Source organism: Molossus molossus, unplaced genomic scaffold (assembly GCF_014108415.1).
Source record: "Molossus molossus isolate mMolMol1 unplaced genomic scaffold, mMolMol1.p scaffold_m16_p_4, whole genome shotgun sequence".
NCBI classification, from domain to species: domain Eukaryota; kingdom Metazoa; phylum Chordata; class Mammalia; order Chiroptera; family Molossidae; genus Molossus; species Molossus molossus.
The window spans coordinates 71,566,672-71,582,751 of NW_023425377.1; the positions used below are offsets into that span (position 1 = coordinate 71,566,672).

General features: G+C 42.5%; 1 protein-coding gene across 1 annotated transcript in view; it reads right to left on the reverse strand.

Annotated features, from left to right (window-relative positions):
* LOC118616198 (adhesion G protein-coupled receptor E2-like) overlaps positions 1–16,080 on the reverse strand; it is a 90,005-nt gene that overhangs the window by 58,758 nt on the left and 15,167 nt on the right. The window contains exons 4-11 of the mRNA XM_036241663.1: positions 12,868–13,020; positions 10,793–10,846; positions 10,369–10,503; positions 8,002–8,157; positions 7,276–7,452; positions 6,325–6,371; positions 6,118–6,195; positions 5,519–5,696 (exon numbers count right to left, since the gene is read on the reverse strand). Of these exons, the coding sequence (XP_036097556.1) occupies positions 5,519–5,696; positions 6,118–6,195; positions 6,325–6,371; positions 7,276–7,452; positions 8,002–8,157; positions 10,369–10,503; positions 10,793–10,846; positions 12,868–13,020 (978 nt within the window). The remainder of the gene's footprint in view (positions 1–5,518; positions 5,697–6,117; positions 6,196–6,324; positions 6,372–7,275; positions 7,453–8,001; positions 8,158–10,368; positions 10,504–10,792; positions 10,847–12,867; positions 13,021–16,080) is intronic.

Genomic DNA, 16,080 nt, shown 5'->3' on the forward strand with positions numbered 1-16,080 from the left:
AAAGGGGACTCTAGTACACTGCTGGTGGGAATGCAAACTGGTGCAGCCACTATGGAAAACACTATGGTGTTACCTCAAAAAATTAAAAATGGAACTGCCATCTGACCTAGTGATCCCAGTTCTAGGAATATACCCTAAAAAGCCTGAAACACCAATCAGAAAGAATATATGTACTCCTATGTTTATAACAGCACTATTTACAATAGCTAAGATCTGAACACAGCCCAAATGTCCATCAGTAGAGGAATGAATGAAAAGGCTGTGGTATATATACACAATGTAGTACTCTGCAGCTTTAAGAATGAAAGATCTCTTATCTTTTGAGACAACATGGAGGGATCTGGAGAGTATTATCCTAAGCGAAAGAAGCCAAGCAGAGATAAACAAATATCACATGATCTATCTTATTTGCGGAATATAATGAAGTAAACAAACTGATGAACAAAATTGATCTAGAGACATAGATGTAGGGTACAGGATGACAAACCTCAGAAGAGGAGATGGGGGGGGGGGGGAAGAGATAAACCACAGAATTTATATGCCTGTATGTGTAACCAATGGACATACAGGCATTTATCCCAGGGATGCAAGACTGGTACAGTAAATGCAAATCAATAAATGTGATAGGCACATAAACAAAATAAAAGATAAACACCATATGATCCTATCAATACATGCTGAAAAGCATTTGACAATATCTAGCACCCATATCTTTTTTAAATTAATTTTTAATTTGATTTTAGAGAGAGAGAAAGAAAGAGGGAGAGAGAGATAGAAACACTGATGAAATAGAACATCAACTAGCTTTTGCTTGCATGCCCTGCACTGGGAATTTGGCACACAACAGAGCATGTGCCCTGACCGGGAATCAAACTGGCGAACTTGTGGTGGTGCATGGGTCAACATTCAACCACTGAGCCCCACCAACCCAGCCAGCACTCATTTCTCACAAAGACGCTAAGCAATATGAGAAGAGAGGGATCATATTGCAACATAATAAAGACCATATATGAAAAACCTACAGCCAACATTACTCAATGGGCAAAACCAAAAGCATTTCCTTTAAGAATGGGACAAGATTGAGATGTCCATTTTTGCCACTCATATTTAACATAGTACTGGAAGTGTTAACTACAGCAATTAAACATGAAGAAAAATATAAAGGGATCCAAATTGGAAATGAGGAAGTGAAACTGTCATTATTTACAGGTGACATGATATTATACATAGAAACCCTAAAGACGCCATAAAAATTTTACTAGGTTTGCCCTGGCCGGTTTGGCTCAGCGGTTAGAGCGTCGGCCTACGGTCCTGAGAGACCAGGGTTCGGTTCCCGCTAGGGGCGCGTACCTCGGTTGCAGTTTGTCCCTGGCCCTGGTCGGTTGTGTGGATGGCAGCCACTCGATGTGTTCTTTTCACATCGATGTTTCTCTCTCTCTCTCTCTGTTCCTCTCTCTCCCTCCCACTCTACCTGAACAAAAAATGAAAAATGTCCTCGGGTGAGGATAAAAAAAAAAAAAATTTACTAGGTTTAATAAATGAATAAGACAAAGTAGCAAAATACAAAATTAACATGAAGAAATTTATGGCATTCTTATACACCAAGAATGAACTCACAGAAAGTGAACCTAAAAAAAAAATCCCATTTACCACTGCAGAAAAAAAAAATTAAGATACCTAGGAATAAACTTAACCAAAGAAGAAAAGGACCTGCTCTGAGAAAACTACAGGACATTGAAAACACAAGTAGAGGAAGATATAAAAAAGTGGAAGCACATACCTTGTTCATGGATTGGAAGAATTAACATCATTATAATGTCCATACTACCCAAAGCAATTTATAGATTCAATGCAATCCCAATTAGAATTCCAATGACATATTTCAGGAAGTGGAACAAATACTCCAAAAGTTTAGATGAAACCTAAAATATGCTGAATAGCCTCAGCAGTCTTGAAAAAGAAGAACGAAGTAGCAAGGATTACAATACTGGATATCAGGTTATACTAAAACGCCATTGTAAAAACAGCTTTGACACTCTCCTCCCCAGTGTCAATGGGGTAAAAAAGGAGAAACATCTGTAACAAAAATAAAATTAAAAAATAAAAATAAATAAAAAATAAACACATACACACACACACAAAACTAATAAACAAACAAACAGCTTTGGACTGGCACAAAAACAGGCATATAGATCAATGGAACAGAACAGAGAACCCAGGAATTGACCCAAGACATTATGCTCAATTAATATTTGACAAAGCTGGCCAGCTACATGCAAAAAAACAAAAAAGAAACTAGGCCACCAACTTACACCATACACAAGAATAAACACAAAACGGATAAAAGACTTAAATGTAACTTGTGAATCCATAAGAATCCTAGAAGAAAATGTAAGGAACAAAATTTTAGATATCACATGCAGCAGAATTTTCACTGACACAATGCCTAAGGCAAGGGAAACAAAGAAAAAAATGAATAAATGGGACTATATCAAACTAAAGAGCTTCTGTACAGCAAAAGAAACAAGCATCAAAATGGAAAGGGAACCCACTATATGGGAGAGCATAATTGCTAATAATACATCAGATAAGGGATTACTTTCCAAAATATATAGAGTACTCATACAACTCAACAATAGGAAGACTAAGAATGCAATGAAAAAATAGGCAGAGGACCTAATAGACACCTTTCCAAATAGGACATACAAATGGCCAAGAGACATATGAAAAAATGCTCAGCGTCACTAATCGTCAGAGAGATGCTATGAGGTATCACCTCACACCAACCAGAATGGCTGCCATCAACAAATCATCAAACAAGTGTTGGTGAGGGTGTGGAGAAAAGGGGACTCTAGTACACTGCTGGTGGAAATGCATACTGGTGCAGCCATTATGGAAAACACTATGGTGTTTCCTCAAAAACTGAAAATTGAATTGCCATTTGACCCAGTGATTCCACTTCTAGGGATATATCATAAGAAGCCTGAAACACTAACCAGAAAGAATATATGTACCCCTTTGTTCATAGCAGTAGTATTCACAATTGCTAAGATCTTGAATCAGCCCAAGTGTCCACTGTCGATGAGTGGATAGAAAAGCTGTGGCACATATACACAATGGAATACTATGCAGCTGTAAGAACGAAAGATCTCTTATCCTTTGAGATGACCTGGAGAGTATTATGGTAAGCAAAATAAGTCAAGCAGAGAAAGAGAAATAACACATGATCTCACTTATTTGTGGAATATAATGAACAAAATTAACTGATACAAAATAGACCCAGAGACACAGACCTAGGGTACAGACTGACAAACCTCAGAAGAGGGGAACAGAGGAGAGGGAAGACATAAACTTATATGCATATAAGCATAACCAATAGACATAGACAACAATGCTGCAGGGTGGGGGTGGGGACGATCGAGTGGAGGGTGTCAATGGGGGATAAAGGAGAAACATTTGTAACAAAAATAAGTAAATAAAAACAGGTGGTGTATCCATATACCACATAAAAGAAAGAAATATGATACTGTGAACCCTGAGAAAAAACACACCTAGCAAGAAGGGCTCCTTCCTGGTGGCTAAATGAGCTTAAATAAAAAAAGCAGAAGCCTAACAGCCATTTCTGTACAAGGACCTCTCATGCAAACTGCACTTCAGGGAGAAACTTCTGTGCTAAACTACCTGCCTCTGCCCTAAACTGCCCATCATTGGAGCCAGTCCTTATAAAGAGTTCCTGGAATCCTATTTCAACCAATAGGATGGAGGCTTCCCCATCCAATCAAACCAGCTCTATACTAACCAATCTGGACATTGCCTTTTGGATCAAAAAACTGTGAGAATTTGGCATCCTTTTTTTGTGAGAACAGATCAGTCAGAAACCTGGGGCAGAGACTCCTGTTTATATAAGTCAGCTCCTTTCCCTTTCCACAAAAGATTGAAGACTGTTTCCCTGGCTGAGCTGAAACACTGATGACAGCAGAGTGAAGCAGACTGGCATGGAGTGGAGCAGAGCAGAGTAGATCAGGGAGGAGCAGAACAGAGGTGTCTAGCCAAAGAGAGCCTGGCTCCAGGACTGTCCTACAGTTGTGCTGTTTTCACAGTCATGCTGTACCACAATTGAGCTGTTTTGCACTGAATAAAGTGTCCTTCTTCACCACATCCCAAATTGGGGATTCCTAATGGTGTTTGAATTTGTGCCAAGGACCATCAGTTGACAATACATGCTACAACATGGATGAACCTTGAAAATATTCTTAGGTGAAAGAAACTAAACTATAGGGCAACATATTTAATGATTCTATTTATATGAAATGTCCAGAATGGGCAAATCCCTAGAGACAGAAAACAGATTAAGTGTTGGCCAGGGGCTGAGAAAGGGAAGAATGAGGAGCAACTGCTTAGTGGGTATAATGTTTACTTTTAGGGTGATGAAAATATTTTAGGAATAGAGGTAATAATTACAACTCTATGGATGTTCTAAATGCTACTAAATTGTACATTTTGGTTAAAATGGTGAACTTTATGTTACATAAATTTTACCTCAATATAGCAAATCATTTTAAATATCAAATAAGATTAAATATATATTCTTTTTTTTGTTAATCCTCACCTGAGGATATGTTTTCATTTTTAGATAGAATGAAAGGGAGGGAAAGAGAAAAAGAGAGAAATTGATGTGAGAGAGACACATTAATTGGTTGCCTCCCGCATGACCCTGACCAGGCTAGGGATCGAATCTGTAACGCAGAGCCCTTGATTGGGAATCAAACCTGAGACCCTTCGGTGTGTAGGTCAATGGTGAAACCACTGAGCCAATAGGCCAGGGCTAAATATATATTCCTTAAAATTAAATAAATTATTCTCTTTTGAAGACTTTTATATTTATCTTAAATTCTTCATCTTTATATCACAATGAAAATGTATATTATTCATAATTTTAATCATTTTTTATTGAGGTGTAATTGACATAATATTAGTTTCATATATATAATAGATGGTTCAATATTTATATATATTGCAAAATAACCACCACAATAAGTCTAGTTAACATCTGTCATTATATGTAGTTACTAAATTTTAAAAATTTGTGATAAGGACCTTTAAGATTTACCTGCATAGAAACTTCCAAACATAAAATACAATATTATTAACTATAGTTGCCACAGTGTATATTATGTGTCCCCATGACTTATTTATTTTATGACTGGCAGTTTGTAGCTTTTGACTCTTATCAGTCATTTCAGCCATCCCTTATACCCTTCCTCTGGCAACCAACAATCTGTTCTCTGTATCTGAGTTTGTTTTTTGGTTTCATGTATAAGTGATATTATATGTATTTGTCTTTGTCTGACTTAATTCATTTAGCATAATTTATTCATTTATTTCTAAGCTTTTATTTCAATTTGTTTACTAGAATAACAATAAGATACACGTGTGGTTACTCAGCTCCAGTGAGGTTGGGGAGAAATGAGGTAGAGAATGGGGAGAGCAAAACCTCAGGGAAGACCCAGGTACTTACTTGTGTCTCTAGCTGTATTTAAGGTCAGTGAATCATTGGGCAGGGACTCAGTTAGTCTTTTCAAGATATGCTCAGTGTTGAGGAGCAGGTTATTGGCCACAATGTTTTTCTCTGAGTGGGGCTTGGTCTCCAGGTCCTCAGGAGTCTCCAGCAGGTCATCTACCACCTGTATGAATTTCTGGGGCAATGGACACAGAGCCAGTGGGCCATCTACCAGAGAGGCTACAGGAAGACTGCCCACTCAGCCTGAGAAAACAGACTCTAGAAATTGTTTATTTGGGGATAAAGATAGTACCAAATAGGATTCCCTGTGTCTTTGCCCCCTGCAATCCAGCCATTCAGAGGTCAGTCCTGTTCATGAATGCTAAGGATGATGTAAACTGAATGGGCAGGAACAGCAAGAAGAAAGGTGTTAGTAGGAGTATGTAGGTCTAACAGTGAGTACAAACACCTGCATATCTGCTCTTCCCACCCACCCTGGGAAAGTCAGTGACTCAGAGCAGGGCATCATTGTATTGGGGTCTGTCTCTTCCCAGACCAAGGCTTCCTCAGGCCTCTATGGGCTACTTCCATTTGCCTCCTTTAGGTACTGTCTTTACCAGGATGTGGTCCGCAGCCGAGGCTGACTTGGAGTCTCTGACCAAATCATCAATTCTGTTAAAGAAGCGGTCCAGCCTCTGCGATGAGAAGAGATATGATGATCAGAGAGCCTCACAGGTGGATGGGGGAACTTGAGGAAAATAGGTGGGTGCTGCATGTGGCACAGAGGTATTTCCTGCCTTTTCGTCTCTGCTGGAGCCACTCACCTTGCTGTTGATTCCAGGGCGTGCAGTCCAGTGGGGGAAGGAGATCCCTGGAGTGGACAAAACCACAGTTCATTAGGGGTGTGTGTGTGTTAGGGTGGTGTCTGGGGCCCAGGCTGTGTACCTTTCCAGATTGTCATTTGGTAATTAATGGACCTTGGTTTGAAAATAGAAGCATCTGGGAGGTCCTACTGTCCTCCCTGTTTAGTGGGCACCTTTTCTTATTCACATGGAGGCCTCATAGTGTATATTAATGTGGTGGCCTAGATGCTCTGTTGTCCAGATGTGGACGGAATTAGCCTGACTCCCACTTGTCTACCACCCCCAGTAACCTAAGTTTCCTGGAAAGTGCCCGGCTGGGGTGGGGGACACCACAGCCGCCTGTGTCCCACACTGAGGATTTGGACAGAGGTCAGAGTAGGCTTTCTTGGGAATCCAGGGCAGGGGAAATGCCACATTTCCTGGCCAACACCTGACCTGCCTTTCAGTGCATGCTAGCCTTAGTTCTCATTTCCTAAGGGCGGCTCCTCACTGACTGAGTGCTCCTTGGAATCCCATTGACGTGGTCAAAGCAGTGCTCTCCCTTCCACACTAACCCTAGGACACCTTGATAGAGATGGACCAAGAATCATCCCCGAGACAGGTCCCTCAAGGAGGAGGCTATAGGGCAGGGCAGGAGAATGAAGAAGATACTGGACAAGATAGGGCCACCCAGACAGTGGCACCAAGTCCAGGTTGGACACTGGGCACTGATGTCCAGCCAGACATTCCTGGGTGCTTTTCTCTCCCCACCAAAGGCATCCCTTGGACTGGTAGGAAGTTGTAAGAATCTACACCTGAGGAAGGCCAGCGAAGATAAGGGCTGGCTGGCTGGAGAGGGAGCAGAAACTGATGACTGAAGGGTGGCAGATGTTTCTGTCCCCTGGCCCCTTAGTTTCCCACAGGGACACAGACCTGTGTACTTCCCTGAGTGAGGCAGTGGTTCCTGATGGTGCCCTCTTTCAGGGTCTTGTTCAGATGGGAGCCTCTTTTGTTTACTCGACTTTTCAAGTACGTGTGTACGTGGTGAGGTCCATGTCATGTTGCTCAGACTTGACACAACATTCTTCTGGGTTGTCTTCAGTTCGTAAACTGAAATTATTGAGGAGGGTCAGAGAGGTCACTTGTGCAGGATAATTGATGGAGGTTAAGTGGCTGAGAAGTGGGGTCTGGGTGCCAGGGTCGTTGGCCAGGGACATGGCTGGCTAGGGAAGGTGGGCCTGTCCTTGAATCTCCCCTTTCCTGTTTCTGGACAGGGTCCCTGAATCCATCACTGTCTGGGAAGTCTGAGAGTGTATCTGGAGTGTTCAAGCCCATGGGAGTTCTGGTAGGAGAAGGTCTCATTGTGGAAGTCACTGATGATGGCAAAGAAGACAAATATTGCATTGGAATACAGAACACTGTAAGCTCCCGAAGTATCTTGAATGTCATCATTTAAAAAAAATAAAATGTAAGTAAGAAGTCAGGTGGGTAGGGCAGTGGAGGGGGGCACATTCCAAACATAAAGAAGTGACCCTTTGTGGAGTGTTCTGAGCCTTGCAGTTTGGAGAGGGTGGGTGACCAAGTAGGTACACAGGACAGTGGGGCAAATGACTTCAAATTTCATGGACAAATAGATGGAAGATATGGAGTGGTTTATACCTTGACACGTGTTCTCACTTTCATTCCGGAACGTCTTTGCTCCAGAATCAAGCTCATATCCCGGGTTGCACATGCAGTAGTAGCTCCCCTCCGTGTTCTGGCAGTCTGCGAACTTTCCACAGGACAGTGTCAAGGGTGGTTCACACTCATTGATGTCTGGAACACAACAGGACAAAGGGTCACCTCCCAAGAGTGTAAGTTTCCACATGGCAGAGACTGTGGAGTCCAGCTTAACTCTGTCCTGGAGAGTGGACAGAACTCAGCTCCTGGATGGCCCTCCTGGGGCTGGACAGAACTAGCTGCTTCAGAGCCTGGTGACCTCTCTTTTCACTTCTGCCATCTGGCTGGTCCGAGGGCACCTACACTCAGACACTCTGCTGTGTCATGATGGGGCTGGAGGGAGCTCTGCATCTCTCTCTCCAGGCCTTGAGGGGATAGTCAGAGGCACTGACTCAGGCTCCATACCCTCCACTGTGGTATTGTTTGCACCAGGCCTCCTGTCAGGGTCAGTGCGGCAGTAACTGCTGCCCTCTATGCTAAGGTAGTAGAAGGAGTCATGTTGGGGGGTTGTCCAGGCTGACATCGTTATTCACACCTGAAGAGTAATTCCCATCACTCACAGTGGCCCAAGTACACCTCACACTCCTCGTCAGGCACTCCCCCAGCTCACAATGTCAGACCTTTTCCAAGTGCCCCAGGATGTCTCTGGGAGGATCTTGCTATCTCCACCCCACTTGGGTAAGATCCCCCCTTTTCAGAAGTAGTAGGAGATGTGAAATGAAGAGGCATCAGGAAGCTGTTCACAGCTGAGTCACTGCAGAGTTTTCTGGCATCTTATCTCTCCCTGTTCTCTAAACATGAGAGACAGATGCCAATAACCCAGGTGTCCTTTGAGTAGCTCAGAGACCCACAGAGAAGGAACGGGACACTGTTGGCTAAAAACAATGGTTTGATAAGAATCACATATACAAGAATGAATCAAAATGAAGGAACAGAATAGTTGGTCCTGTATGTACCAATCAGGGGACCAAAGACTTTAGAACTTGATAGGACTCTCAGCTGGCTCCCCTTCATCAGAGTTTCTTCTTTGAACTTGTGAGTTTCTCTTCTAAGGTCCCCATCCTAGGCTATGGGTATCAGGACCAAGTGAGAAAAGAAGTATGAAGGATGTCTCTGCTCTCAGATGGTGGCAATGTTTGCAGACCTGTCTTCCAGGTTAAGGTATGGGGTGAGGTCACCTGAGGGACTGAGATACAGTTACAGTAGCAGCAGGATCTCCATCCATGTGCACCCAGTCTACAAATCTCTACAAGACACGCACATGCAAATGTACAAAGGACCCTTTAGGAATGCCTCCAGGGTCATGGATGGGCTGTGCATTACTCAACATTGTTTTTCTTTTTCCCTGAAAAATTTTACTTTTCACCCAGTGTTAAATAACACATGGATACTTAGAAAACAAAGAAAATGTAAAGAAAGACAACAAGGAAATTACCTATAAATCTACTACATAGCCTACTGGGGAATTTCAAAGATTTTTAAAACAATTTTTTTTATTTTATTCTCATTGTTTCAAACACAGGAATGTTTTGAAATTATCAATAAATATGTATCTAAGACTATATTGAGTAGATGAAGAACATTTCTTCATGTAAAAATTATAATTTCTTTTTTGCCACTTGTTTACTGTGGTAAAATTTACATAACATAAATTTACCATCTTATCATTTTAATTAGTATACTTTCCTTTTCTGTTCTTGTATTATTGAAGAATAAAAACTCCAGTTTTAGTCCTGTATGTAGGTTTTACCACCTTATTAATTGTGGGACTTTGGATAATTTGCTCAATCTCTTTGATCCAAATTATAATATTTTAAACAACAATATTACCAAAAAACCATAAAGCCCCTAGAATAAAACTTAGGGGATGAATTCCTTGACATTGGTCTTGGGAGTGATATTTTGAATATGACGCTAAAAGCAAAAATTAATAAGTGGAACTACATCAACCTAAAAAGCTTCTGTATAGCCAACACAATGATTAACAAAATGAAAAGGAAACTTACAATTTGGGAGAAAAGGTTTGCAAGTCATATATCTGATAAGCAGTTGATATCCAAAATACTACACAAAGAACTTATATAACTCAACAGAAAAAAAGAACAACTAGAAATTGAATTTAGAAATGGGTAGTGCATCTGATAGACTAATCACATAAACCTGATTGCCCACTTCCCTCTTACTACCCTGCCCTGTCTCCTCTCTCTAATCCTTGACAAAATGCTTCTGTGCTGCTCTCAAGGATGAGGACTCTGGATGCACCCCCCATACCTCTGTATGCCCCTCCACCACCCCAAACCCCTATACCATCACATCTCTCAAAGATGCCGGTGAGGATCTCCCCAGACGAAGAGCTGAATCCCTGAGCACAGCGACAGGCAGTGGCATTGACACATGTGGAGTTCAGAGGGCACCACCAAGCACAGTCTTCAGGGGTAGCAGCTGTGGGAATGGAGACCATGGTCAGAAGGCCCCAAAATGGAGGAAGTCAGTTACCAGCTGGGGATCCAAGGATAGAGGAGGGAAGGGAGGGAGTGATGGTTGCCACTGGACTTGGAAGAGCTCAGAAAATTCTGGACATTTAGGGAGGAAGAAATAACTTCTCTTATTTCCAGAAGACCATCTCTGGGTCTCACCTACAGAGTAAGCCTCCTTTCCCCTTGTTGGTGAGAGGACCCCAAAAAGCACTCCCCAGCTTATGTCACTAATGGGCCTGGCTGGGCAGACTCACCTTTAAGATTTTCCACTGCAGCACTCCATGTCAACAGCAGATGCAAAGAGAGTCCTGAAGAAGAAAGACAAAAGGATTATAAAGATAGAAAAGGGGATCTGCAATTTCCACCCCTGTGCACATGTCCATTACCACCTGGGGAGGTGGCTCTGTCCCTGCAGCCCATAGCTTTCTGGCAGCTTCTCTGAGGTTTCTATACTTTACTTGGAATCAAGGATTCAGTCTTTCCCTTCCATTTCCCAGGACTGCCCAAGAGGTCAGTCATTGACAGCAGCAGCCCTCAGGGAACCTCGGGTGCTACAGGTAAAGGGACAGAACATAAACACAGCTGATGACAGGGCCACAACTTAGAAATTCCAATCTTTTCCAATGGGGAAGGTAAATTTTAAGGGAGAAATCCTCAGATTGTTTTGCCTTTTCCCATGATCACACTCTGTTCTTTGGCAATGGCAGAAACCTGTTTTGGAAAGGTGCTATTCTCTCCTTCCTGGTGAATAGGTGCCATTTCTTATTCACATGGAGGTGCCCTATTGGTGAATGTGGTGGCCTCAATGCTCTGTTGTCCAGATGTGGATGGCCTGAATTCTCCCTGTTTTTCAGCCCCTGTGCCCTTGCTTCCCTGGGCAGCTCCAAGGTGGGGTGGAGACATCATGGTTACCTGTGTTCTAGCCTGAGGATTTGGACAAAGGCCAGGGTGGGCCTTCCTGGGAACTAAGTGCAGGAGAAATGCTGCATTCTCTGAGCAGTACTCATCTTGGCTCCCAATGTTGGCCCTTGTCCTGCCTCCTCCAGGACAGCTGCTCTCTGCCTGAATTCTCCTTGGAACTCTGGTGAGACTGGCAGGACACAGCTTTTCCATCCAGGCTAACTCTGAGACTCAAGCTCCATGGAGCTGGCCCAAGACCTACCCATGAGCCTGTCTCTTCAAAGGGCTTGCAGGAAAAAATGAGGAGAATGAAGATGATGCCAGACAAACCAGAGCCTCTCAGACAGTGGATGCCAGACTGTGGTGGCTAATGAGGGTTGATATCCAGCTACACAGGCTTGGAGTGGTAGAGGTGCCTCTTCTGATCACCACAAAGCATCCTCTGGATTGTCAAAAAGTGATGAGAATCCACTTCTGAGAAAGGCCAGCAGTAGGTGAGGGCTGGATAGCTGAAGAGGAGAGCAGGTGCTGATGGGTGAAGGGTGGCAGCGATTTCTGTCATCTGGCTCCTTGGACTCCCACCAGGGACACAAACCTGTGGGTCCTTCTGAGGGGGTTCAGCCTCCATTATCTGTGTCCCAGTAGTCTGATCCCTCATGTGGCCTGAGTTGACCTCCACAAGAGAGGATTGGGTCTGGGGCAATGGTGTCTAATTATATACTCCCTTTCAATCTCATTCAGATAGAAGCTTCTTCCATTTAGTCAACTTTCTGAGTATGTGTGGAGTGGTCTATGTCATCCTGCCCATCCCCAATACAACATTCTCCTGGGTCCTTATCATCCTCGTTGCCCATAGACCCATGAACTGAAATTATTGGATTGGATCAGGTCGGAGCCTTGCTTGGAGAAATAGAAGCAGCTGAATGGCTGAGAAGTGAGGTCAGGGTGCAAAGGGGGGTTTCACCAGTGCAGTTGTTGACTAGAGCAGGGCCAGTTGGGAAACATGGGCCCACCCTTGACTCTTTGCACTCCCACATTTCTGAACAGGGTGCGTCAAGGCCTGAGGGGTCTGAGAGTGCTCCTGGGGTGGACAATCCCATGCGGATTCTGGTGGGGGAAGAGCTCATCCTGGCAGTCATTGATGAAGAAATAAAGGATGAGTATTGCACTGGAATGCAGCACCCTGTGATCTCCTGAAGTATCTTGAATGCCACCCCTTTCTTTGTTTTATGAAAATAAGATGGCAGGTGGTAAGAGGATTTCCAAAATTACGTAAGTGGCTCTTGATGGGGAGCATTCAGAGCCTTGGAGTCCAGAGAGGGTAGGTGACCTGGTAGGTGCCCAGGCTACCCCTATGATGGCCCAGAGAAAGGGTTGAGAATCTCAAACCTAATGAATGAGAAAATGGAAGACATGGGATCCTTCTTACCATCACACGGTTTGTCAAAATCAATGCTGGGCATTGACTCTGAAACAAGCCTGTAATCATCTCTGGGGCATTCGCAGTAGAACGTATTGAAGTCTTGGCAGTTTAAATATACTCCACAGGACGCTTCTGAGTCTGGGCCACACCCCTTGATGTCTGGAACACAACAAGATACAATGTTGCTTTTCAAAGGCATGAGTTCCCACAGGGAAGAGACCCTGGCCTCCAGTCTGACCCTGACATGGGGGCTGGACTGACACAGATCCAGGGTTGCACTCCTGGGGCTGGGCTGGGCAGAGCCAGCTGCTCCAGAGCTTGCTGACTCCTCTGCTCATCTTTACTCTCTGGCTGGTCTGAGGGCACCTGAATTCAGACACTCTACTGTATCATGATGGGACTTGAAGGGGTCTGCATCCAGGCCTTGAGGGGTAGAAGAGGCACTGACTCAAGCTCCAAACCCCTTTTTGTGGTGCTATTTGCATCATTGGCAACCTGGGAGGTGACTATGGATTTAAAAGCTACCCTCAATCTGAGGTGATGGAGGGAGTTATGGCTGGGGGCTGTACAGGGTGATACTCATCACACACCTAAAGATAGAGCCAGATGTCAGGCCCCTGCCAATGGATGGCTTCCACTTCCCTTTAACCACAGTGATCTAAGTACACCTCACTCTCCTTGTCAGGCACCCCCCCCCCAGCTCCCAATGTCAGGCTTTCACAGATGCCCCAGGATATCTCTGGGAGAGTCTTTCTATCTCTACCCAGGGTGCAATACCCCATCACCAGAGGCAATAGGGGATGTTAAGTAAAGAAACAGCATAAAGGTGATAACAGCTGACACTGGGGGTGTTTTCTGGCATCTTATCTCTTTATTCTATCTAAACATGAAAGATGCCCATGAGCCAGGTCCCCTTTGAGTAGCTCAGAAACCCATTGAGCAGGTGCTGGACACCACTGAATAGCAACAACAACAATTTAATAAGAAGCAAGGACACAAGATGAATCAAAATGCAGGAACAGAATGTTTGACACCATACATTCTAATTAGGGGACCACAGACTTTAAAACCTGAAAGGACTCATGGGGTCATGACTCAGAGCAGAAAATTGGTCTCCCCAAGCCAGAGGTCCTTTTTTTGAATTAATAGATTTCCCTTTCAGTGCCTAGGCTATGGTGTTAGCATCAGGACATTAGAGAAACTGAGAGGGATACACATCTGTGGCATTCATGTTCAGCCCTCACCTGGGCAGTGGGTATTTTCTCCTCTTTTCAGATGATAGCAATGGCTGGAGGCCTGCCTTTGAATTTAATTAGATGGGGTAGAGTAGAGTTGGGGAGAGGTGGGAATAGGTGTGTGGGATAGAAAGACATGGCAATGAGAAATTCTTCAACCTGACAAGTCGTGTCCTCAATAAGGGAGCTGGTTTGCAGACCAAAAAAAAAAAAAAAAAGGCTGAAGGAGTTTACTACCACCAAACTAGCACTGCAAGACGTGCTAAAGGGACTGTTTTAAGAAGGAGGAGGAGAGAGAGACAGAGACAGAGAGAGGAACACAGGCATAAAGAATAAAAATGGCAACAAATAAGTACCTATCAATAATAACCTTAAATGTAAATGGTTTAAATAATCCAGTCAAAAGACATAGGGTAGCTGATTGGATAAGAAAATGTGACCCACATATATGCAGTCCACCTTAGAACAAAAGACTCACACAGGATGAAAGTGAAGGGATGGAAAAAAATTTTCATGCAAATGGAAATGAAAAGAAAAAAAAAATCTGGGGGAGCAATACTCATATCTGATAAAATAGACCTCCAAATGAAGGCCATAAGAGACAAAGAAGGTCACAACGTAATATTAAAGAAATTGATACAGCGAGAGGATATAACCTGGGAAACATATATATACCCAATATAGGAGCACCAAAATATATTAAAAAGCTTCTGGAAGACTTCAAGGGAGACACTGACAGCAATACAATGATAATAGGGGACTTTAACACCCACTAACATCACTGGATAGATTCTAGACAAAACTTTAAAAAGGAAACAGAGACCCTAAAAGGTGCAATAGATCAGATGGATTTAATTGATATTTACAGAACATTTTACCCCAAAACTGCAGAATATACATACTTCTCAAATGCACATGGGACACAAACTAAGTCTCTACAAATTCAAGAAGACTGAAATCATATCAAGCATCATCATGAATCACAATAGCATGAAACTAGATATCAATTACAATAAAAACAGTCAAAAACATTCAAACACATGGAGGCTGAATAGCATGTTATTAAACAATGAAAGCATTACCAAGGAGACCAGGGAAGAAATACAAACTTCCTGGAAACAAATAAAAATTAATAAACAACATCAACAACAAAAAACTATGGGATTCAGCAAAAGCAATCATGAGAGAGAAGTTCATAGCAATACAGGCCTACTTCAAGAGAAACAATTTCTAATAAATTATCTACCTACAGGGTGAAGAATGAGAAAGAAAACAAAAAGAAAAACCCAGAGTAAGTAGAAGGAAGGAAATAATAAATATCAGAGTGGAAATAAAAGGCAGAGACCAAAAAGCAATACAAGCTCAAGGAAACCAAGAGCTGGATAGATTCTTTGAAAAGATAAAGAAGATCGAGTGACCTTTAGCCAGACTCACCAAGAAATAAACAGAGGACCTAAATAAATAAAATAAGAAATAAAAGAGGTGAAGTAACAACTGATACTACAGAATAAAATGGATTGTAAGAAAATACTATGAATAATTATATGCCAACAAATTGGCCAACTTAGGAAAAATAGACAAATTCCTAGAATCATAGTCTTTTAATACTCAACCAGGAAGAGTCAGAAAACCTGAACATACCAATAACAACTGAGGAAATTGAAGCAGTAATCAATAAACTCCCAGCCAAAAAAAAAAAAAAAAAAAAAAAAAAGCCCTGGTTGGGATGGCTTCACAGGGGAGTTTTACCAAACATTCAAAAAAGAACTAACATCTATCTCCTCAAACTATTCCAAAAAATTTAAGAGAAAGGAATACTTTCAAGCTCTTTTTATGATGCCAGCATAATCTTAATTACAAAACCAGTTAAAGACACTGCAAAGGAAGAATATGACAGGTCAATGGCCCTGATGAACATAGATGCCAAAAACCTCAATAATATGTTAAATTGAATTCAGCAATATATATAAAAAATTATTCACCA